The sequence below is a fragment of the Aspergillus clavatus genome, genomic scaffold (assembly GCF_000002715.2).
Source record: "Aspergillus clavatus NRRL 1 1099423829806 genomic scaffold, whole genome shotgun sequence".
Classification (NCBI taxonomy): Eukaryota; Fungi; Ascomycota; class Eurotiomycetes; order Eurotiales; family Aspergillaceae; genus Aspergillus; species Aspergillus clavatus.
In genome coordinates this window covers 1,829,790-1,850,400 of record NW_001517093.1, presented here as the reverse complement: position 1 = coordinate 1,850,400, position 20,611 = coordinate 1,829,790, and the positions used below count along the sequence as shown (strand labels likewise).

Here is a 20,611-nt window from a genome sequence, read left to right as displayed (position 1 = left end):
GATCGGCCTGTAAAGCCCATGGGCGTGTGCATTAGCTTCCACTATTGATTCCTATTCCCGTCGCTTCCTAGATTCCTTCTTTCCACGCCCCCTTTTCCTTTTTTCCGACCCCTCAACAAGAGAGTTAAGACAGATTCTTCTGGATATCAATTTGAGTCGTCTGTTGTTGATCATTATCTATCGGTCTATTGTTGTCTATCCATCCATTCATCACAACATCTCCCTTCTGATGTTTGCTGGAAATCCAAAGGCCAACACCAGTCAAGTAAGTCTCTTGAACTGTTGAACACAGCACGGCCAACTTGACTTGCACCACCTCCAAGTTCCAATCAGCTCTGCTCTTCATTCTCCTTCTTCCTCTTCCTCTTCTCTTCCCTTTCCCCCCCTTCTGATTTGTTCTTATTCGACCAACTACTTATTATTACCCGTTGATATTATTTTTCTTCCTCCCCTCCCCTTCCCCCAAAGCCCATTCGCTCTTTAAATCAAGCTCCTGACAGTCAGTCAGGTCAGAGTTTAGACAGGCAGACGTTGTCAACGCAGGACCATCTCCTCCACATCAGCCAGCATCATAATTCATAACATCAATCATGGGTGAGTGATACTGCTGACTATCGATCAATCTATCTACTTCTGCCTCGCCCTTCTCGTTCCTGAGCCATCACCGTCAGCATCGTCTCCATCCTGTCTTGCTCTATTATATATCAGCCTCATTCATTCCCCCCACGAATTCCCCCGCGTCTATTAGGACAGTTGATGTTTACAATCCACCTTTGCTGTCCTTTCTTCCTGTCCATTCCATTCCTCACTCTCTCTCTGCCTGTCACTCTGCCTGACTCGCTCTCTGTGTCTGTCAGCCAGCCGGCCAGGCTTGTGTCCCACTCCTTTCTTCTTCTGCCTGTCATCCTTACCCCTGTCTTGGCCTCCAAGGTTCTCTCCAATCCAACCACTACTTGTGGTGGTGGTGTTGTTGTTGCTGCTGCTACTGCTGCAGTTGCTGCAGCACATACTACTACCACTACTACCACTACTACCACCACTGCCACCACCACTATTACACTGCTGGCTTGACAGTCAACAGTCCACCCACCCACCCACCCACCCACACACACACACACACACAGACACCCGCTATTGTCGTACTACTGCTCCTACTACTGTAGGAACCATCACGTCGCCCCCTCTCCTCTCATCCTGTCCTCTCTCTTCCTTTATCCACCTTCACCTTCACCTCCAATCTCCATCTCCATCCTTTTCCTTTTTCTATTCTATCCCATTCATCCCTTTCATCCCATTCCATCCGTCAATCATCTTGTCCTTTCCCCTTACCCTTCCCTCCCATCTATCCGGTCCTCTCTGCGCCTAGCTGTTACTCATAGGTAAGAGCTATCACCACTACCACCACAGACAGGCCAGAGACTCTTCGCAGCCAAAACAAACTATCCTGGTTGTCTCGGATCTCTACGGGATTTCCTTCACTCAACCTTTTCCATCATTTTCTCCTTTTCCCTGGCACTCCCGATCAAATCTGACAAACACACACACACACACTCTTGCACACATATACCAGTTGATTCTTCGAGTCTGATTTTGCTTTTATCCTTCCCACCCCGCTATCATCCATATCAACCTCTCTACTAAACCTCTTCCATCCTCTTTCGTTTTCTCCTCTTCTTCTTCTCTCTTTTCTTTCTGTATTGCTTGATTGCTCTCTGGGATCCTCTGGCTTACGTTCAAGTGTCGACCTTCAGCCGACGTCTACCGACCATCTCAAGTAAGTCACCATTTTTCTCTCTCTCCCTCTCTCTCTCACCAGGACTGGTGACGTGAATTACATCTTCCCCTCTGCTGTCATTCTGCTGTCATTCTGCTGTCATTCTGCTGTTTCTATTTCTCTTGCATGAAACATTCCTGCACGTCTCTTCCCGAAGAATGGGCCTCTATAGTTCCTCGTCTCTGGGAATTGAAGTGGATGCCGCGCCGCCAATGATGCCGGGTATCCACTGTCCCTGTACAATCGGATCTGACACCATTTCCCTCCTTTCCACTCCCCCTTATTTTTTGATGATCATATTATCTCTTCATCTTTTATTTCTCCACTCTCGTTGAGTTCATCACTATCTTGTACTCAATTCCCTTTTCTTGAGCTCCGATCGCTGTTTCTGCTTGGCGTGTTGCTTGCGCTCGAGGCGGTGTCACCTGATTTGTATTCTGCCGGTTCTCAGCGCCTACCAAGTGTCGGGCTTCTCTTGCGTCTCGGGAAGCACCTGGAATCATAACCATCTCCCCTCTCCACGACGTCGCCTTTCTGCTTAACCTTGATCTACCTTGGTCACTTTTTCGCTACCCCTCCTTTTTTGTTTGCTTCAATTCTATCCTCATTCTAGCCGGCCGGGGGCCACTTCCACAATGCCTTCCGATTCCTTTGATACTGATTACCCGCAGCGCGAGAGGTCTCGCTCTCCTCGCAGACGTTCCCGCAGCCCTCGACGCAGCCGTCGGTCGTATTCGCCGCGCAGCCGCTCGCGCAGTCGTGACGACTATCGCCGCAGTGATCGCCGTTCTCGGTCTCCTATGAGTGCGACTCAAGGTGCGACTGGAGGACATTCACGATCTGGTTACGTGGTCGCAGCAGTTACCCCCTTCGAGATCGTTTGAGGATCGTGCCGTCGCCAAAGAACAAATGATGCAATCAGTTCGCGATCGTCCCAGCAGGACCGTCGGGTCTATGTTGGGAACCTATCGTACGATGTCAAGTGGCATCATCTTAAAGACTTTATGAGACAGGGTGAGCAGGGTCATATCGTGTCGGCAACGCGACGCAGATTATGTTGGACTGGAACTTGTGGCTGACTGTGGGGGGGAATGTTTTTCCACTTCGTTCATACAGCTGGAGAGGTCATCTTCGCCGACGTTTTACTACTTCCCAATGGAATGTCGAAGGTGGGCGCCAATGTGTAGTGTGGCTGGTTTTTTTTGTTCTTTTTTCTTCCACTTCCTCTTTCTTTTCCTTTCCTGTCCCCGGATTTCATTGGTCTTCTTCATTGCATGGACGACTTGGGTTGACGGGCTGGGCCTGGCCGTCCAAATATTGTAGGGATGCGGGTAAGTGCTGCCGCCGCCAAGTGATGTTGTTTCCCCCGCCCTCTTCATCTTCTGACGCACTGGTGTGTTTACCAGGATTGTGGAATACGCTACAAGGGAGCAAGCGCAGAATGCCGTCAACACGCTTAGCAACCAGAGCCTCATGGGCCGTCTCGTCTACGTTCGCGAGGTATTTGAGGATTCCATCCCTGTTCATCAAGCTGTAACCTTGCTGACAATCGTTGTTCTGTAGGACCGCGAACCCGAGCCGCGCTTTACTGGCGGCCCTTCCCGAGGTGACTTTGGGGGTGCTGGTGGCAGAGGTGGTTTCGGCGGAGGCTATGGCGGTGGTGCCCCTGTTGGTGGTGCTGGTGGAGGCGGAAGACAGCTCTTTGTCTCTAACGTTTGTTGGCCTTACCCCGAGCCACATTCTGTGGCCGACTTTTCTAAGTTTCTTAAATGGTACTGACTTATGGAATCTAGCTCCCCTTCAACGTTGGCTGGCAAGACCTGAAGGATCTGTTCCGCCAAGCTGGTAAGTCCAAGTTCACGCCGCACCGTTACGTTACAATCTCTCCATATTAAAGTGATCTGTGAATTAACAATAACTACACCACAGCTCAGCAAGGTGCCGTGATTCGCGCCGACGTCCACACGGATGCCACTGGCCGCCCCAAGGGTTCTGGCATTGTCGCGTTCGAGTCCCCCGACGACGCGCGCACCGCTATTCAACAGTTCAACGGCTACGACTGGCAGGGACGCACATTGGAGGTTCGGGAAGACCGGTTCGCCGGTTCCGGCCCCGGCTTTGGCGGCCGTGGCGGGTTTGGTGGTCGTGGTGGTTTTGGAGGCGGCTTCCCCGCTCGCGGTGGCTTTGCTGGCCGTGGTGGATTTGGCGGCGGCTTCCGAGGTGGCTATGGTGCGCCTGGGGGCTTCGGAGCTCCTCAGACTTTCGAGCCCGCGCCCTCGGTGCCTCCAAACCCGTTCACCGACTATGCAACCTCTGGAGGCGAGAAGAGCCCTGTGATCTACGTGCGCAATGTGAGTGCTCCAAGAACAACTCGTCTGATAAATATTAATAAATACTGATACTGGCTTTCAACAGTTGCCATGGTCTACTTGCAACGATGATCTGGTGGATCTCTTCTCGACCATCGGAAAAGTTGAGCGCGCTGAGATTCAGTACGAGCCCAACGGCCGCTCTCGGGGAACCGGTGTGGTTCAGTTCGATAATGAGGAGACAGCGGAGACTGCTATTGGTATGTTCCTGCTCCTACCCGTATAAATATTCCCAGGGGCTAATTCTACGGCAGCCAAATTCACCGGTTATCAATACGGTGGTCGTCCTCTCGGCATCACGTTTGTTAAATACATGAACCTTGGACCGGGTCCAGGTGATGCTTTGGAGGGCACCGAGCCGGCTCCTGGAATCACTCAGGACCAGATCATGTAAAATTGCGGCCACGCTTCGGCGGGGGTCGGTCCACCTGGTTTTCGCGATGTATTACTTGGGAACATCTGAAGTTGACGATATGCTGATTCGCGGTTGAAACCATTCTGTGTTTTTCTTTTTTTTCCCTCTTTCTTTCTCATATTTTCTTTTCTCCAATCACAACCATGTGTGGGTAATTCGGGTACTTTTTTCTTTCTCTCTCTCAAATGGAAACATGAGAGGTTATGAACCATCATTTTGTCCTTCTCCGACAGACACTTGACATTGTAGTAGAACTCGGCAATATAATCTTCAGATAGACCATCAAACCAGTGAAACCTGTAGACTCCAACACACACACACACACACACACACACAAAAAACCCCCCCAGTCAAACCAGAGCATCCACTCCAGAGACGACAGTTGCTAAACGCTGGCGAGCGTTGGTCATATATTGAAAAGGAGTCAAGGAAAAAGAAAAGAAAGAAAAAAAGAAATGATCGATGCAGGGTTCGAACCTGCGATCCCCTGCGATTCTCTTGTAAAGCAGGTGCCTTAACCACTGGGCCAATCGATCTGATTATATCATAGGGGCAAAAACTTTATTTTATTATCCAAGCTTTTATATTTGAGATTGGAATGTGATGAGAGGATAGTCGCATGCATACTGGCTGTTGCGGGTTTCGTTTACGACGACGTTGAAAGTTGAAACTCACGGGTCCAGTTTAAATGCATCATATCATGCCGTGTCATTCGAAAATGGATAAGAATATGGTACAGAGAAGCGAAGCTCGTCGATAACATGACATAGGAAAGAACATAGGAGAGGAAAACAAAGGAAATCAAAACAAAACAAAAAAATGACAACCAACAGGTGCCTTGAGGGGAATCATATCGACCAAGCAGAGGTTCATGTCCATGTTCTATTTCCCCAGACCACATCCCCCGTATCCATCCACTCCTAGTCGAACGCCGGATATCCAAGTGTGAAAGTAAAATTCTGCCCATGTGAGAGCTTGCCGAAAGCAGAACAAGACGCCGAGGGGAAACCATGCAGATTCCCACTGGTAAGTCAGGCTGGGTGAGCGCTCATAGAAGGGGAAAAAAAATAAAAAAAAGATGTACAAGAAAAGTCGAAACAAAAAAATCACTTGGGAGTCGAATCGTGCCATTCAAAGGACGATTTTACGCGGGGATGTGGTTTGCTGGGGGGTAGTGGCCTGGAATCTGCAGCTCAAGCGCTGACACGCTTTTCTTCTGCTGAGACGAGGTTCGTCTCATGTTCCCCGGTCGCCGCATGTAAGAGCCGTTGTATGCTTCCTCCGAGGCGATATCGGACAATGGGGTGACGGTAGCACTATCCACGGTGGACAGGCCTTGGTCGTTCTTGTAGTCGCCAGCATTCTGATAGCCGACGCCGCCAACACCCACCATAGGTGTATCATGATCTCCTTCCACTGACGTAGGAATGGTATTGTGTGTGTGATCGGTGACGTTGGTGGTGGTCGGTGCTGTCGATGCACTTTCACGGCGGTTTCTCTGCCGTGCCACTGACGGGTCGCGGGAGCTCACAGACCCCATTCCTGCAAACAGGATTGGGTGGGCATCGTTTCCTCCCACATCGGATCTGGCAGCACCACCTTGGTCGCCCCCAGAGTTACCCTGCTGCAGTTGCTTCTGACGAGCAGCGATTTCCGCAGGGCCCATCCATTCGCCATAGTAGGCATCATGTCGCTCTACCGGCGGACCGTAGCTCGCATCGCGGCTTTCGTTGCTCGAGACATTGGGATTGCCATCGTGGAATGGAACCCCATCGGGCAGCTCTCCTGCACCGGCGAGCATGTCATGTCCGCCGGAGCTCTCCCCGCTGGAGGGTGACAGCGGGGCTTGCACGTGGCGGTCTATCTGCACGTCACTCGGGAAACGGCCCCCGGGCTGACGAGGCTCAGACGTGGGCCGTTCCTGATTCAGGACCACCGCCTCTGCCGAATATGGGGTGCGATCGGCCTCATCTTCATCCATGATGCCGTCAATGCTGGTGCGGACACTGGTGCCACTCACAGTGCGGACATGCCGTCGGACATACGCATTGCGGGCCTCGCCCGTCTTGGAGATCAAGCTCTCGATGTCTTCGTACCACGCCATCATGGTCTCGTGTGACTCTGCGCGGAATACCCACGAGTGGCCCCGATGCATGGTTCCCGTCTGCCGCCCTTTAAGCATGAACTTGTGCGACGTCGAGTCCGGTTGCGAGTGAGAGCCCAGCTTCTGCTCTGGGAGGTACAATGACATCACAGGTGTCTGCCATGCCACCCGGTCGGCAGATTTGAACTCGTGCAGATGGGTCGGGGACAAGACATACCTGCACCAGTCAGCAACTGAATGGGGAAACAAAGAGGAAAGAAGGAGAAAAAAAAAAAAGCTTGGGCACTTACCATCCGGGAGTGTAGCTCTTTAGGTATTTGCTCTTGCGCTCGAGCATGCCCGATCGGACTTCAGCCGCGGCCGGATGATCTTTGCCCGGGTAGGTGATATTCTCCACGTTCCGGAGAGGAACGCGAGGATCGACCAGTTCGTCGGTGTTGGCGACAAAATGATTCCATTCGTGATCGTGAGGCATGGAGATGGGACCGGCACGGAGTTTCTCCACGGTATCGTACGCTTCGTCGGCTTCCCGCTTGAGGATACTAGCGTATGCATTGTACGCCTTTTGAATCTCGCTGACGACAATCGACTCAAGTTCACGACCAGAGTTCTCGAGGTTCAAGAAAGCCTAATATAGTCAGTGAGCAGGCTCTCGAAAAACGCAAAGCAAGTCCGTCTGCCGTTGAGAGATGGCACTTACCCTATGGAGGTAGTTCTCCTCCTCGATCTGCTTCTCGATTTGCCTGTCCACGTTCAGTCGGACGATGAACGGATCGCCCTTGCCTGATGTCGCAGATGGATCGGTGTCGACCAGACCCAACGCTTCGTGTAACTGGCGAACAGTCTTGCGCGTACCCTCGACCTCTTTATCGACGGAGTTCCGGAAGTCTCCATGGAGACTCTTGATTTCTTTGGTCTTCTTTTGTAGATCGTTCCGGAGACCCATGAGCTGATTCACGACTTCGCTTTCGACCTCGGCTGCTTTGTTCGCTTCCAGGTACCCCTGACGGTGAAAGTCCCGCAGAATCTCGGTCGCATCGGCGAGGCCGCCGGATTTGAGAAATGAGGGAGGCAGTGGAGAGTTGTTGATCACGTTTGAGGCCGACAGGTACAGCTTGGACCGAGTTTCGTAGGATCGTTGGACTTCCTTAAAGAAGACAATCAAATCTTTCAGGATCTTGCGCCAAGCTAGATTGTGTTAGCATCCGCGAATCGGCAAGATAAAAAGAGGTAGACGAGTCGAGACATACCCTGGAAACGCTGGGCCATGACCTCCGTCGGACTCCCACTTGTCGGGATGGGGATGTGGAATGCGCTGTTGGAATCATCTGCGCCCTCAACGCCGTATTTTTCCCTATCACCCAGGACCAGACTGCGCACACTGCCGGCGCGCAAGCTCCGTCGACTCCCGCTGCGATGCATACTGCTTTTCCTGCTGAGCGACGACCTCTTCTTCAGGGTGGTTGAGCGCGTCGGGGTCGTGGACCGAGAATGGGACATTTGTGACGCCGAACGGTGGACTGCCGCGGTTGACGGGCCATCGATCGCGACCGAACCTCGCTGACTGGCTGCGTCAAACTCCTCATGGAATCGAGGATTGTGAATGGTGGCGGGCGGTTCACCGACGGCACCGTGGGCGTAGTTGTAGCCTGAATTGCTGGCGATGAACGAGTTGGGTCTGGAGCCCGATCGCGAGCTGTAACTCCGATTTAAGAGGATGGAGTCGGTGGGGGGTGACAACGGACGATATGCATCCTGCACCGGTGTATGCGCCCGAGCGGTCATTGCCATGGTGGTGGAAGGAGGGGAGATAGAGGGAGGGGAGAGGGGATTGGCTCTGCGGCGGTGATGACGCTACAGTACTACCCTGGAGGGAGGCCTGGACAGCTGGGCGGTGCAAAAGCGATCAAGGGCGCAGCTCAGGAATGCGGGCGAATGTAGTATTTTGGTGTAATGATGGTCGAATGCAGTTTGATCGCAAGTGTTGTTCAGTTAAGTAAAAGCCAGTCGAAGGTATTGCAGGAGGAAAGAAAAAGGGGGGGAGCGATTTCCAGGAGAAGAAGATGGTAAGATCGATCGATAGTTGTAGTATAGAACAGGAAATCCAGGGAATCAGGGATCTTGTATTGTCGGCGAGGTTCGGTTTTCCAGGCGAACGGCAGTAATAGTAATAATTAGTTATTTCTTTTAATGGTCTGGAGCGAACTGTTTTGCGGGGAGAACGGGAACAACCAGAAGGTCCAATTTCTTGTCGCGGATTGACGATCCGATCGGGGCTCAAATTAGGAGCATGGGGAGTAGTAGTACTGTAGTACGGAGTAGAGTGCTCGAAATAATGAAATGGGTTTGGGAATCGGATAGAGAGTGAAACTAGTAGATGGTCGAGGGTAATAATCAATAGAGAGAGTAATGAAATAATATAGGGGAATCTTTGTTGGATGTATGGATGGAAATATGCGCCCCACAGGATCTAGGGAGGAACTATCGAGGAAGGAATTTGGATCACGCAGGGGGATTGAAATGAAATGAAGATGTATAGATAGATAGATGGGTGGATAAAAGCCGTCGAGAGGGGTTCAGGAGAGAGGGAGAGGGAGAGAGAGATGAAGATGAGGAAGAAGAAGATGAAGATGAAGGAAGATGTACATAGACGAGCATCTTAACAGTGTCACGATTGAACTTGGACGGTTCCGGATGACGTCTACAGCGAGAATGCGACGTGATGACGAGAAGAGCAGTGAACGGAATCCCCGGGCCAGTCAATTGGGAGGGAGGAAAAGGAGACAGGTAGAAAGTCATGAACCCTTTGACTTGTTAGGATCTGTATCTATTCATTGATCTATAAGGACAGTTCGTTATTATTGACTGATCTCTAGTCTCTATTACCTATTCTCTTGCAGTGGAGGATGCAGTCTCACCGTCAGCATTGATATTCTGATACTATCTATACTCGGTATTATTGATACTACGGAGTACTACTACAACTACTCTACCTACTACCGTGTTCAAGATGCTAAGAATAAGAATAGATAACTTGGAGGAAATTACCAAATACCGCTGCCTGAATAATATTGAATTTATGATTCAGGAGAACTCGATTATTTATTAATTGGACCATCAGAGCAATCAATGATGATCATGATCATGATCATGAAACGCTCCATTATTACCATAGGATGATAGGACTACACAGTATTGTAGTATAGACATACGTACTACCCCTTGAGGCTGGTGAAGATGGCTGAACTTGAACATCGTGGCTATGACCATGAACAAGGACGACTCACCAGCCCTTCAATAATAATACTAATGAGAATCTCAGGATCATCATCACGGCCACGCAAGTGGATATAGTCGAAGGAGCCAATCCTTCCTTCTAGCGTCGGCAGCCAATTGTTCTGTACGGCTTCGATGGGGTTACCCCTTTTCAAAGTGGCGAGTTGATGGCAGTATCTACGGAGTATTTCTACTAGTAGATAAATTACTGCGCGCTCGTCAGCATCTCCATCCGTCTGATATGCAATGTCAAGACTCAGGAGAGAAAAAGCAAAAAAAAAAAAAAAAAAAAAAGACTTCGAGAATGGATTGGAAAAAGGAGTAGTTAAACGGCCCGCTGGAGCTATATCGGACCCGGAACTCCTCCTTTTTTCTCAAAGTTCCCATCTTCGACGTCATGCACGGTTCATCATCCGCGATCACCAGCATGTGGAGGATGGATTTCCTACCGATTAACTCTCTGATGTACCTCGCTAAAAACCAAACGAGAGGAGACTGGCATTCGATTACACCTCCAAACCAACAAGACGAGACTTTAACTCCAGGCACCCAAGTAACCAACAAGAACAAGAATGAAAAACGTGCCTGGTCCGTACGCTGGGAATCGCCTCCCCCTCAACCACCCATCCAAATGATCCTCAAATGACGAATGGAATGATGAAGAGTTGAGAGCCGGACATGTTCGGATCAAGTCCATTATTGCTGGTGGGAGGAGTGACCTACACTGTATGCCCCGATGTCGTTCAAATGAACTACTAATATTACGGAGTACATACGCTCTCAATATACTTATTACCCAATGCCAAGTACTCGGTAGATGTCGTTGATATCCATCTATCCATCCATCTATCTATCTATCTGACACAAGTACAACTCCCAGATCATAGTAACTAAGAGGGATTATGTCATGCGGTGAATAGAACATTGGGCGACAAGTGCCTTGACCACTTGCTAATGCTAATGCTATAAACAATGTGATATCATATAGCTACTTCCCCTGCATGGATGATCATGCATACCTTGAGCTAATCCCAACCTGCTTCAACTTCGCATTATTGATTATGAACTACTTCCAAAGGACTGTGTGCGAACCACTCGATAGTAGATAAGATCGATATGTCTACTTCTATGTATAGATAACTGGCCCTACATAAGGGGTATTGTTGTTTTGAGTTAATCCCTGTGGATGAGGACGAGACCTACACTATACAAGTCGGTTTGCTATCCAACGCTTTTCCCCCTTTATCAAGGTCAAGTTGACTCCGCGCGCGCTCGACACTCCAGCACTCGCTGCATCAAAGAGTCGTCGTATGCAAACCGATACGGATGGAAAAATCCGTGAAATCAACCAAGCCAAGGGGTCATGAGGATATGGCAGGATGGTCTATGTAACATATCCTTGGTAGCATGTGTAGAGCAGAGATCCGATCTACACCGGAACCCTGCAGTCTCAAGATCCTTCCAGGCTGAAAGTCTTGCTGACTGGGCTACCACCTTCAAGTCTGTTTGAGGATCCAGTTTTTGATGACCAGAAAACAAACGAGCATCTTCCGCACTGTCGAGTGGGATGCTCCGAGCCTCCGGAATGATTCCCAATTAATCCCAATCGTGAGCTCCATCTGCGAAGCAGAAAACCGGCACTTTGAAGAAGAAAGAAAGATATCATTGTTTCGGATGCCAGATTTGCGAGCTAAAAAAAGCATTCGACATGTAACGATAGTTTACACAAAAGAGACTGGGGACTGGAGGACTGGGCAGAGAACATCGAATCAAATCACTTCATGATGCCGGTACTGCGGATGTGGGAACCTCATAGCCATATTTCTCCTTGAGTCTCTCTGCGCGTCTCTCGGCGTATCCGGGAGCGGTGATACCTGTGAGTTGGGAATTTAGCAAAGCCGTGATTACAACAAGGCGGAGAGTGGAGCAATCGCCATACCTCGTCCTTCACCCAGCTCGGCAAAGGTCTGCTCTACGGAGGTTTGGTATGCTGTCCGGAGTTGTGTGCGACGGTCGAACTCATCAACATCGGTCGACTTCTTCGATCCGAATAAGCTTCCGCCGGTGAAATCAAAACCGGCCATGGCCGTGGCCAGAGCCGCGCCGTAACCCAGAATGGCGGGGAATGTCCGGGCTAGAACAGGAATTAGTGGACCGTATTCAAAGCACATCTATCGAGAGGAGGAAAGCAAAGAGAGCACATACCACGAAGTCCGAGGACTGCTCCAGAGAAGAAGCCTCCCAGGGCAACGTTCCAGTGATCGTCCTTCTCCCGCAGGTTGGCCGAGGCATTCTTCACAAACTCATAGGTACCACCCATGGCCGCTGCAGTAGGATCGTTAGAGAGACATCTTTCTTGCCAATTGACTCCAACTCAATGGGTATCCGAACCGAAAACACCGATTGTGCCGCCGCTTCGCACAAAGATACCCCATGGTCCAACGTTCTTTCTGGCGAGGGTGTTCTGGACGGCTGACGCGAAAAGACCAACTCCACCGGTGAGCATGGTGGTCTTCATCGTCGCGCCAATCGTATCCTTCGGATGGTAGGGATGAGCATCATGATGCGAGGCCATGGTGGCGATTGGGGGCAGGAAACGTTCGCTGGATGGCTGTGGATAGGTCATTTGGCCGCAGTGAGGATGTTGAATTTGGGACGTCGAGGTTCTGCCGCCTATGACCGCCTTCCCCACAGCATGGAGCTCCATGGCAGGTTGATGAGCGCATCTGGTGAGTTGTGATTCATGTGTTTTGTCTTGAATCTTTTTCATTATATTTCTTTCGATGCTCTGAGATTATCTTTGTCCCAACCCCAAGTTCCCGTAACAGCAGATAAACGAAGCGCTGGTTCAACGCACCCGATCCTCGACTCGCTGCTTTCCTTGTCCGTTGTGGTGTCCCCCGCTATCCAGTCTGCCAGGTATCTTGCGACAGGCATCGGTGATTTCAGCAGCTGTGACTGGGTTTCGCCTGCAGTTTTTTATCAGCAAGAAGCGAGAAGAGAATACATGGGAACTTGAATCATAAGCAGTAATCGGAAGCTCGATCTGGTCTTCCCGCAGCACCAAGCTCAGCAGAGCATACTCATGTCGTCCTCAGTACGGTCTGGTATGTAACCTGGCCGAAGATACAGATCATGCGCATTCTACCAACACCGAAATCTTAATCTTCTAGGCAAAACTGCCCCGCGGCTCGCTCAAGACATTTACGATTACGATCCCGTACACCCGCCAGGCACAGGCCGCAATCTTCTTTCAGAAGTCCCTCCGGTCTTCGCTGAACGACAAACCGGGTCACTCGAATTCATTTCGCCTTCCGCATGTCGCCATCAGTATGTGACCAAACCGAACCAGAGCTTCCTCCCTCAGGCGGAACAGAAAAAAAGCACCGGGAATCCCTCGAAGGTTTCGGCGATTTGCACAGAGTGTCGATACCATCTTCAACTCGTTGTTAGCTCCAGCCCAGGCATAGGCCAATCAACGCAAGGGTTTGCGGATCACATACACCATTTGGTTTACAAGTCTGGGAGGCAGAGGAATGGTGTTTCTCCAGCGGAAGTCACTCCTAAGGGTCAGATCGTCGAGACATTCCACTACGAATGCTCCTACCTCACATGTCCTGTATCGGTCTCGGTGCGGATCGCATCGCCTGTCCTCGCCGAGGAGTGGGTGCGACTTCTGATTGACCCCGAAGTGCTGGGGAGGCGTGCAGACGAAGCGATCGCGGCACAGCCGGAGCGTCTGGAAGGCATCGGTCGACCACTGCCGATCACGGTGTTGGAGAACCTACACACTTATATCTTCAACGCTCTCCATGATAGCCAACGGAGCAAGTCGATATCAGCTGTGAACAAAAGGTTCATGACATGTTTCGGCGTCGAGGGCCGACCCTGCAAAAGCCTCCTGGAATTCCTTGGGTTCTCTGTGAAGGTCTGTAACATCCACCTCATGTTAGTGAATTTGATCTAACCTTTCTTTCAGAATGAAGGATTTTGGGAGCCTCCTCGGCCTAATCCATGGGCGGAATACCCCTATCAGGACCAGCTGAAGATCTTCCTTGACGATGTCCTACATGAGCTTTCTGCACTCATTGAGCAGCGTCCGGCGACGGAAAAGAAAGGTCGCCAACCGCCAAAACCTCCTCATCCTTCGTTTGATGATCTACTGTATGCGATGGATGCATTGGACTGTGAGTACCCGGACATTGTTGGTGCTGTTCGCTGCTGACATAGCTCGAGATCCCAAATCTCTACGATCCAATGAATTCCAGATGGCCCCTGCACCGTATGCTCAATCGTACTCCTCAAACTCTAGCATAGCAACTCACGTGTCTTTAGTTATTACGAAGATCTGGGTGTCGTTGAAGATATGTCATCCTCTTCGGTCGTTGAAGCATTCAACCGGCAAGTTTCAGTTGATCCAGCAAGATCATCACTTTATCTACAGTGTCTCAAATCCATCGGCAATTTAAGAGGCAGCGATGATGCCCAAGTCATAGACACGGCGGTTCAGGTGGCTTACGCTGAGGGCAGATACACGGACGAAGATGTAATCGAGGCCTACAGATATTTCGGACTTGCTCACGATGATCCCCATCTCACCGAAGATAGTATTATCGGGAAGTTCTATGCCTTTATGAGCTCCACGACACAAGAAAATGAATCTCGCATGAGATTATGGAGAATCGGGGATAGCAGGAGGAGTGAGCGGATCAAATCAGCAGCGGAAGATAGTAAGAACCTCATTCATACATTCTTTTGTGCTGCTTCACAGTGTTAACGATGACATAGGAGTCGCAACCGTCGAACAAGCACAGGTATTCCTTGGCGTTGACAGTTCGACAAGCGATGAGTTTGTTCTGACTATGTATACCACGAAGGTGAGAGATGGTTTGACTTCTGAGGGGAGATTCGGTACTGACTTGTCTTCCAGGTCAATGACAACCCAGCAAGCAGGGATATTGCTCGGCGTGCTGTTGAGCTCATTGCTGAATCTCGAAAATCGGCCGTTTTAACACATTTTGTTCGCACCGGTGAAATGACCGCTGGTGAAATGGATGTTGCTGATGCCTATCGTTTGCTTCAAATCCCTGATCGCACAGTGGATGACGCCGCCATCATGGCAGCATACACCATCTGTGTGGACGAAGCCCCGGGACAAGCTGAGAAGTACAACCAGGCATTGACCATCATCGCCAAAGACAAAAATAGCTCTCTACTTAGCAGCATGATTTCCGGGCCTGACGCCGACTCTGGCCGTGACTTGTCAGAATGGCCTGTTGGCTTGCAAAACATTGGCAATACTTGCTATCTCAATAGCTTGTTGCAATTCTACTTCTCCATTCGTCCATTCCGAGAGATGGTTTTGGACTATGAGAGTTTCCGAATGGAGCTTGACGATGAGAGCTTGAGCAAGAAGCATGTTGGCTCTCGCAAGGTCTTGAAGAAGGAAGTTGAGCGCTCTCAGACGTGTGCGTATTACCCCCCCAAAATTCTACAATTTTTCTAACAATTCGTCTGCAGTTTTAAGAGAATTACGAACGTTGTTCCAAGATATGATTACCTCTTCAAGATCATTTGTGACGCCGGGTCAGGAGCTAGCACGGTTAACCCTCATCAGCCCGTCCAATGAAGCAGCTATCCGTCGCCGGTCGACCATATCTATGAGCAGACCCGGTGGACTCGGAGAAGTCAACGGTATGCCTATTATGGGACCGCTTGGCCCACCACAGCTGGCGCCAGAGCCAGAGCGAAGTCAAAACCCAGTTGATGCCGAGAAGGAGAAGCCGAAACATCCAACAATCAGTGATGTGGATAGCGAAGCTACTCTTGTTTCTGACAGTGTCAAATTAGGTACACCGTTACTGCCTGAGGATAAAGAAAACGAAACTCCATCCAAGGATATTGTGATGAGTGAGGTGCAGCCTGAACCTGCGTCTCAGAACAATGAGGACAATATCTCTCCGAAGGACGAAACACCGGCAATACCATTCGGGCCACCGAATCAGCCCCCCCCAGTGCCGCCTCGGTCGACTGTGCCAATAGATCCCCAGAAGCAGCTCCTGGAAGAGGTGGAGATTGGGGCCCAACAAGATGTCACGGAAGTGATCAATAATGTGCTCTTTCAGAGTCAATGCGCAATCAAGCCGATCGCCTTCGCCCCAGATGGAGAACAACTGGACCAGGTGAAAGAGTAGGTCTCCAGAGTCCAGACACGATTGGTGTATACCCAAGCTAACTATTGTGGCCGAAGCTTATTCTACGGACGGTCCAAGTCGTATATCCTTGCTGAGGCGGGAACTCGGTCTAAAGAGGAGTGGTGGTGCGATATCAAGGTCGACGTTGCAACTGGGTCTCGTGATATCTACGCAGCGATTGATGGGGCGTTTGATGCCCAGAAGGTCAACGTTGACAACACAATCGTCGAGCAATACAGTGCGATTAGCAAGCTGCCCCCAGTGCTTCAGATCCAAGTGCAGCGAGTGCAATTTGATCCCATCAAGAAGAGCTCTTTCAAATCGACTCATCATCTCGAATTGAAAGAGAAGATCTACCTTGACCGATACATGGATACGCAGCATCCTGAGATCATGAATCGACGACGACAGTGCTGGGAGTGGAAAAATACACTGAAGACGCTGGAGGAACGCAGGGCCGAGCTGTTGCGTCAAAGTGTACGAACGGATTCTCCTTTTCGTTTGTTGGCTGATACTAATGTTTCTGGCAGGAAAATGACGGCCTTGATATGGCGACTTTGTTCGAAAGTGCCAAATCCGTTGTCGAGGACCTTAACTCCTTCAAGGATAATCCAGAGACAGCCGAAGAAGCAATCGATATTAATCCGCAACTCTCGTCTGAGCTTGGTCAATTGTCTCAAATAGTCAAGGCTGAATTGAACTGTGGGCATCCCTTCCCTGCTGTGCACTGCAGCAACCGGAGTTGACTTATGCTTCTAGACGTCGAACAAGAGATCAAGAACACACAGACTCTGATTTCCAGCCAGTTTGTCGATTTCAAGCACCTGGCCTATCGACTCTATGCCGTATTCGTGCACCATGGATCCGTCGAGTTTGGCCATTACTATATCTATATCTTTGACTTCCGGAAGAACGTCTGGCGCAAGTACAACGATAACGAAGTAACCGAAGTCCAAAACCCGGATGAAATTTTCAAGAACCAAGAACGCCAGAACCCCCCGACTCCGTACTTCCTGGTATACGTCAACGATGCTCTAAAAGACCGCCTTGTCGATCCCGTCTGCAGACAAATCATTGACAACATGGCACACAGTGAGCCAGTTTCTGGGACAGAACCAACTCTCCCAATGGAGGGAGTCACTACGACGACACCCGTTCCCCAGGAGGATCTGAACATGGATTCCCCTGCCTACGACGAGGCATTCGCTGATAATTATACTTCAGGTACGGGTGCTGCCCTCCGTGTGGAAAAGGACCGGAAAGGACCTGTCGACGTTGGCAGCAAAGCTCCCACATCGTCATGGCCGTCAAACAACTTGGCTGACCAGCGTGATGTGGAGTGGTAGGAAATGAGATAGTGTCCGTCGCCTCGGCCTCGATTGTGAATCCGCTGAAGCGCAAGAATGAGGGGGATGTGACCTGTAAATGATTGAGTGGGAGTGGGAGTGGGAGTGTGTGTGTGTGTGTGTGTGTGTGTGTGTGTTGCACGGCTTTATGAAATGGTTTGCAGTTGTCTTTGTGTTGTGTGCTTGATATCGGTGCATACTAGCGGGATATCCTCTACCATCTTTTCTCATGTAGATAATAATGACAGATACTATGAATCATGACCAATGTATCACTAGTTAGAGAGCTACATCAAGCGCACGTGACGCTGGTGGGTTCGAGCGGCCCGCGGATCGGAACCGGAAAAGCAAACGGGTTGCCCACTTCGGAAGATACCTTAGAAGTTAGGTCTTTGGTACAGATCGAGTCTCGAGGAGTCGAGGTAGTGAGTAGTGACCCTATGAGCGTGAGACCTGAAAGATAGGGTGTTTGAGAACGAAAAAAAATTGACTGTCAAATCTAGCAAAAACGAGATGGCAGGCATTTCTTTTATAAAGTGACGCTCTTCCCATATTCTCTAAATACTACTTCCGTGATGTGCAGAGAAAATACGGATACGTGGAGAGATACAATGGTGCGGGGTATTTCCGGGGAAGTCAGGCGGCGCGGATGACTTTCCGCAACTCCGCGAATGGCCGTGGCTGGCCTTATATATATCTATCCATGTCTCGGACTGCCTTGACCGTCTGCGGGATTGGATTTTCTATTTCACTCCGAATGCTGGTATCCTGTTCTTTGGACGATTCTTTGATTTCCTGAAACAGGCTCGAGCGTTGTTGCCCTGACACTTCCTCCTGTGTTCCGATCCTCTCATTTTTACACCACTACCCCTCAAAATGCCTTCGCAAGTAGCGACCTGCCTGCGCCTTGCGCGGCAGTTCTCTGCCAACCCTTCTAAGGTGAGGAACTACTGGACGAAGTACTTATTGCTCTACATTATATTCATCGTCTATTACAGCATCAACGATTCCTCGCACGAGCCTTCTCGAGCAGCCTGCGTCGAAGCGAAATCAACAAAGTGATCGCCTCTGCCGAAGAAGCGGTCAAGGACATGAAGTCTAACTCGACCCTACTGGCTGGCGGATTCGGTCTTTCCGGTGTACCGGATACCCTCATCAGCGCTGTGCGCGCCAATGAATCGATCACCGGCTTGACCGTCGTCAGCAACAACGCGGGTGTGGATGGGGCCGGGCTCGGCCTGCTCCTGCAGTCCAAGCAGATCAAGAAGATGGTCGCCAGTTACGTGGGAGAGAACAAGACTTTCGAGCGGATGTACCTGACAGGCGAAATCGAGCTGGAGCTGACACCCCAGGGCACACTGGCCGAGCGCTGCCGGGCCGGTGGCGCGGGTATTCCTGCCTTCTACACCCCTGCTGCCTTCGGCACAGTGGTGCAGACTGGCGAGCTGCCGCTCAAGCACAACGCCGATGGTACGGTAGCGCTGTACGGCGAGCCGCGGGACGTCAAGGTCTTCGATAACAAGAGCTATGTGATGGAGGAGGCGATCAAGGGCGACTACGCGTTTGTCAAGGCGTACAAGGCCGACAAGCTGGGTAACTGCCAGTTCCGCTACGCCGCGGCCAACTTCAACGGCGCCATGGGCCGCAACGCCAAGATGACCATCGTTGAGGCGGAGCACATCGTCGAGCCCGGTGAGATTGAGCCGGCTGCTATCCACCTGCCCGGTATCTATGTCAAGCGGGTGGTCCAGAGCACGGCGCCCAAGAACATCGAGAAGTACACCTTCGCTAAGGAGGACGGCGAGGACACTGCTGCTTTGGGAAAGGGTGACACGGCCGCGAAGCGGGAGCGTATCGTGCGTCGTGCCGCGAAGGAGTTCAAGAACGGCATGTATGCGAACCTGGGTATTGGCATGCCTATGCTGGCGCCCAATTTCGTGGATCCCTCGGTGGAGGTGATGCTGCAGTCAGAGAACGGCATTCTGGGCCTGGGTCCCTACCCCAAGAAGGGTCAGGAGGATGCGGATCTGATCAATGCTGGCAAGGAGACGGTGACGCTGATCCCCGGGGCTGCCTGCTTCGGCAGTGACGAGTCGTTCGGTATGATCCGGTCCGGACGGATCGATCTGACCATCCTGGGTGCGATGCAGGTGAGCGCGAGAGGTGATCTGGCCAACTGTGAGTCTTTTTTTCTTTTTCTCTCTGAACTATAGTTCTTCTCGGCACTGGCTAATCATGCAATAGGGATGCTCCCCGGGAAGATCAAGGGCTTCGGTGGTGCGATGGATCTGGTCTCCAACCCCTCGGCGACCAAGGTGGTCGTGACGATGGAGCACACCGACAAGAAGGGCAACCCCAAGATCGTCAAGCAGTGTGAGTTCCCGCTGACTGGCAAGACCTGCGTTAGCCGGATCATCACCGAGCTCTGCGTGTTCGACGTCGACTTTACCGACGGATTGACTCTCGTTGAGCTTGCGGATGGTGTTACCGTCGAAGAGGTGCGGAGTAAGACGGAGGCGCCGTTCAAGGTCGCGGATGATATCAAGCCCATGCTGTGATTCTCACAGATGGTTTTTTTTTTTTTTTTTTTTTTTCTTTTTTTTTGGGATCTTATGTTTGATACCTCTGATTGAGCGTTGAGTTTTCTTTCTGGTTGTATATAGCTCTGACAAGTTTGGAGCAATGGGTATTTCTACAACTTGCCTTTCTTCTCCTTGCTGCTGCGAAGTGGAAAATCAAGATGGCGCTGTTTGTCTTTACACAATCGAGCTGGTGCATATGGGTGTCACATTGTCGGATTCGATGTAGCTCTACAAAGGTGGTTCTTGGCTGACAACTGACAAGCACGGTGAATATTTGAAGGACATGTTCCGACGAACTCAACCTGACTCGAATGCTGAATCCTCCATGCTCCATACTTCTGCTACTCCTGCAAGGCGTTGATCGCGTTGCAGCTCCCACGTGTGCATTTAATAACGATTGGCCAGGAAAACTCGGAGTTTCCAACAGGAGAAAAGCCGCTGAGGAAACAGCTTCGACAGATCTCCAGACTATCGATCTAGTCAATCATTGTCTTTCTTGATACCATGTGCCGCCAAGTCCTGGTAGCCAAGAAACGCCAAGAGAGAGCACT

The 20,611-nt window shown here is 50.7% G+C and overlaps 5 protein-coding genes and 1 non-coding gene across 6 annotated transcripts, besides 14 other annotated features; 3 read left to right on the top strand and 3 right to left on the bottom strand.

The window, feature by feature from the left end:
* Nucleotides 1–965: 965 nt before the first annotated feature.
* Nucleotides 966–1,001: a microsatellite.
* A 6-nt stretch (nucleotides 1,002–1,007) lies between these two features.
* Nucleotides 1,008–1,058: a microsatellite.
* Nucleotides 1,010–1,037: a microsatellite.
* Nucleotides 1,059–1,082: 24 nt separating the features above from the next.
* Nucleotides 1,083–1,122: a microsatellite.
* Nucleotides 1,123–1,845: 723 nt separating this feature from the next.
* Nucleotides 1,846–1,885: a microsatellite.
* Nucleotides 1,886–2,409: 524 nt separating this feature from the next.
* On the top strand, nucleotides 2,410–4,537 carry ACLA_085550 (RNP domain protein; the record flags this gene model as incomplete). The annotated part of the gene is made up of 8 exons (XM_001268284.1): nucleotides 2,410–2,590; nucleotides 2,891–2,957; nucleotides 3,181–3,274; nucleotides 3,338–3,487; nucleotides 3,568–3,619; nucleotides 3,704–4,125; nucleotides 4,190–4,343; nucleotides 4,398–4,537. The coding sequence occupies 8 exons, from the start codon at nucleotides 2,410–2,412 to the stop codon at nucleotides 4,535–4,537; spliced, it is 1,260 nt and encodes a 419-aa protein (XP_001268285.1).
* Nucleotides 3,388–3,465: a microsatellite.
* Nucleotides 4,538–4,867: 330 nt separating the features above from the next.
* Nucleotides 4,868–4,894: a microsatellite.
* Nucleotides 4,869–4,894: a microsatellite.
* Nucleotides 4,895–5,014: 120 nt separating this feature from the next.
* ACLA_085540 lies at nucleotides 5,015–5,094 on the bottom strand. Its single transcript has one exon. It is a non-coding gene; the product is annotated as a tRNA-Val (tRNA).
* Nucleotides 5,095–5,702: 608 nt separating this feature from the next.
* On the bottom strand, nucleotides 5,703–8,453 carry ACLA_085530 (SLM1 family PH domain-containing protein; the record flags this gene model as incomplete). The annotated part of the gene is made up of 4 exons (XM_001268283.1): nucleotides 5,703–6,879; nucleotides 6,953–7,290; nucleotides 7,363–7,850; nucleotides 7,913–8,453. 4 exons carry the CDS (start codon nucleotides 8,451–8,453, stop codon nucleotides 5,703–5,705), a joined length of 2,544 nt encoding a protein of 847 aa, XP_001268284.1.
* A 1,750-nt stretch (nucleotides 8,454–10,203) lies between these two features.
* Nucleotides 10,204–10,232: a microsatellite.
* A 533-nt stretch (nucleotides 10,233–10,765) lies between these two features.
* Nucleotides 10,766–10,798: a microsatellite.
* A 919-nt stretch (nucleotides 10,799–11,717) lies between these two features.
* ACLA_085520 (NADH-ubiquinone oxidoreductase 213 kDa subunit) lies at nucleotides 11,718–12,513 on the bottom strand (the record flags this gene model as incomplete). The annotated part of the gene is made up of 4 exons (XM_001268282.1): nucleotides 11,718–11,812; nucleotides 11,878–12,072; nucleotides 12,144–12,263; nucleotides 12,330–12,513. 4 exons carry the CDS (start codon nucleotides 12,511–12,513, stop codon nucleotides 11,718–11,720), a joined length of 594 nt encoding a protein of 197 aa, XP_001268283.1.
* A 510-nt stretch (nucleotides 12,514–13,023) lies between these two features.
* ACLA_085510 (ubiquitin-specific protease UBP2) lies at nucleotides 13,024–17,478 on the top strand (the record flags this gene model as incomplete). Its single annotated transcript, XM_001268281.1, has 11 exons — nucleotides 13,024–13,045; nucleotides 13,112–13,866; nucleotides 13,918–14,125; nucleotides 14,175–14,220; nucleotides 14,274–14,668; nucleotides 14,727–14,815; nucleotides 14,869–15,406; nucleotides 15,459–16,128; nucleotides 16,189–16,609; nucleotides 16,663–16,834; nucleotides 16,892–17,478. 11 exons carry the CDS (start codon nucleotides 13,024–13,026, stop codon nucleotides 17,476–17,478), a joined length of 3,903 nt encoding a protein of 1,300 aa, XP_001268282.1.
* A 105-nt stretch (nucleotides 17,479–17,583) lies between these two features.
* Nucleotides 17,584–17,615: a microsatellite.
* Nucleotides 17,585–17,615: a microsatellite.
* A 739-nt stretch (nucleotides 17,616–18,354) lies between these two features.
* ACLA_085500 (3-oxoacid CoA-transferase) lies at nucleotides 18,355–20,036 on the top strand (the record flags this gene model as incomplete). The annotated part of the gene is made up of 3 exons (XM_001268280.1): nucleotides 18,355–18,417; nucleotides 18,477–19,656; nucleotides 19,723–20,036. 3 exons carry the CDS (start codon nucleotides 18,355–18,357, stop codon nucleotides 20,034–20,036), a joined length of 1,557 nt encoding a protein of 518 aa, XP_001268281.1.
* A 13-nt stretch (nucleotides 20,037–20,049) lies between these two features.
* Nucleotides 20,050–20,082: a microsatellite.
* Nucleotides 20,051–20,082: a microsatellite.
* Nucleotides 20,083–20,611: the final 529 nt, after the last annotated feature.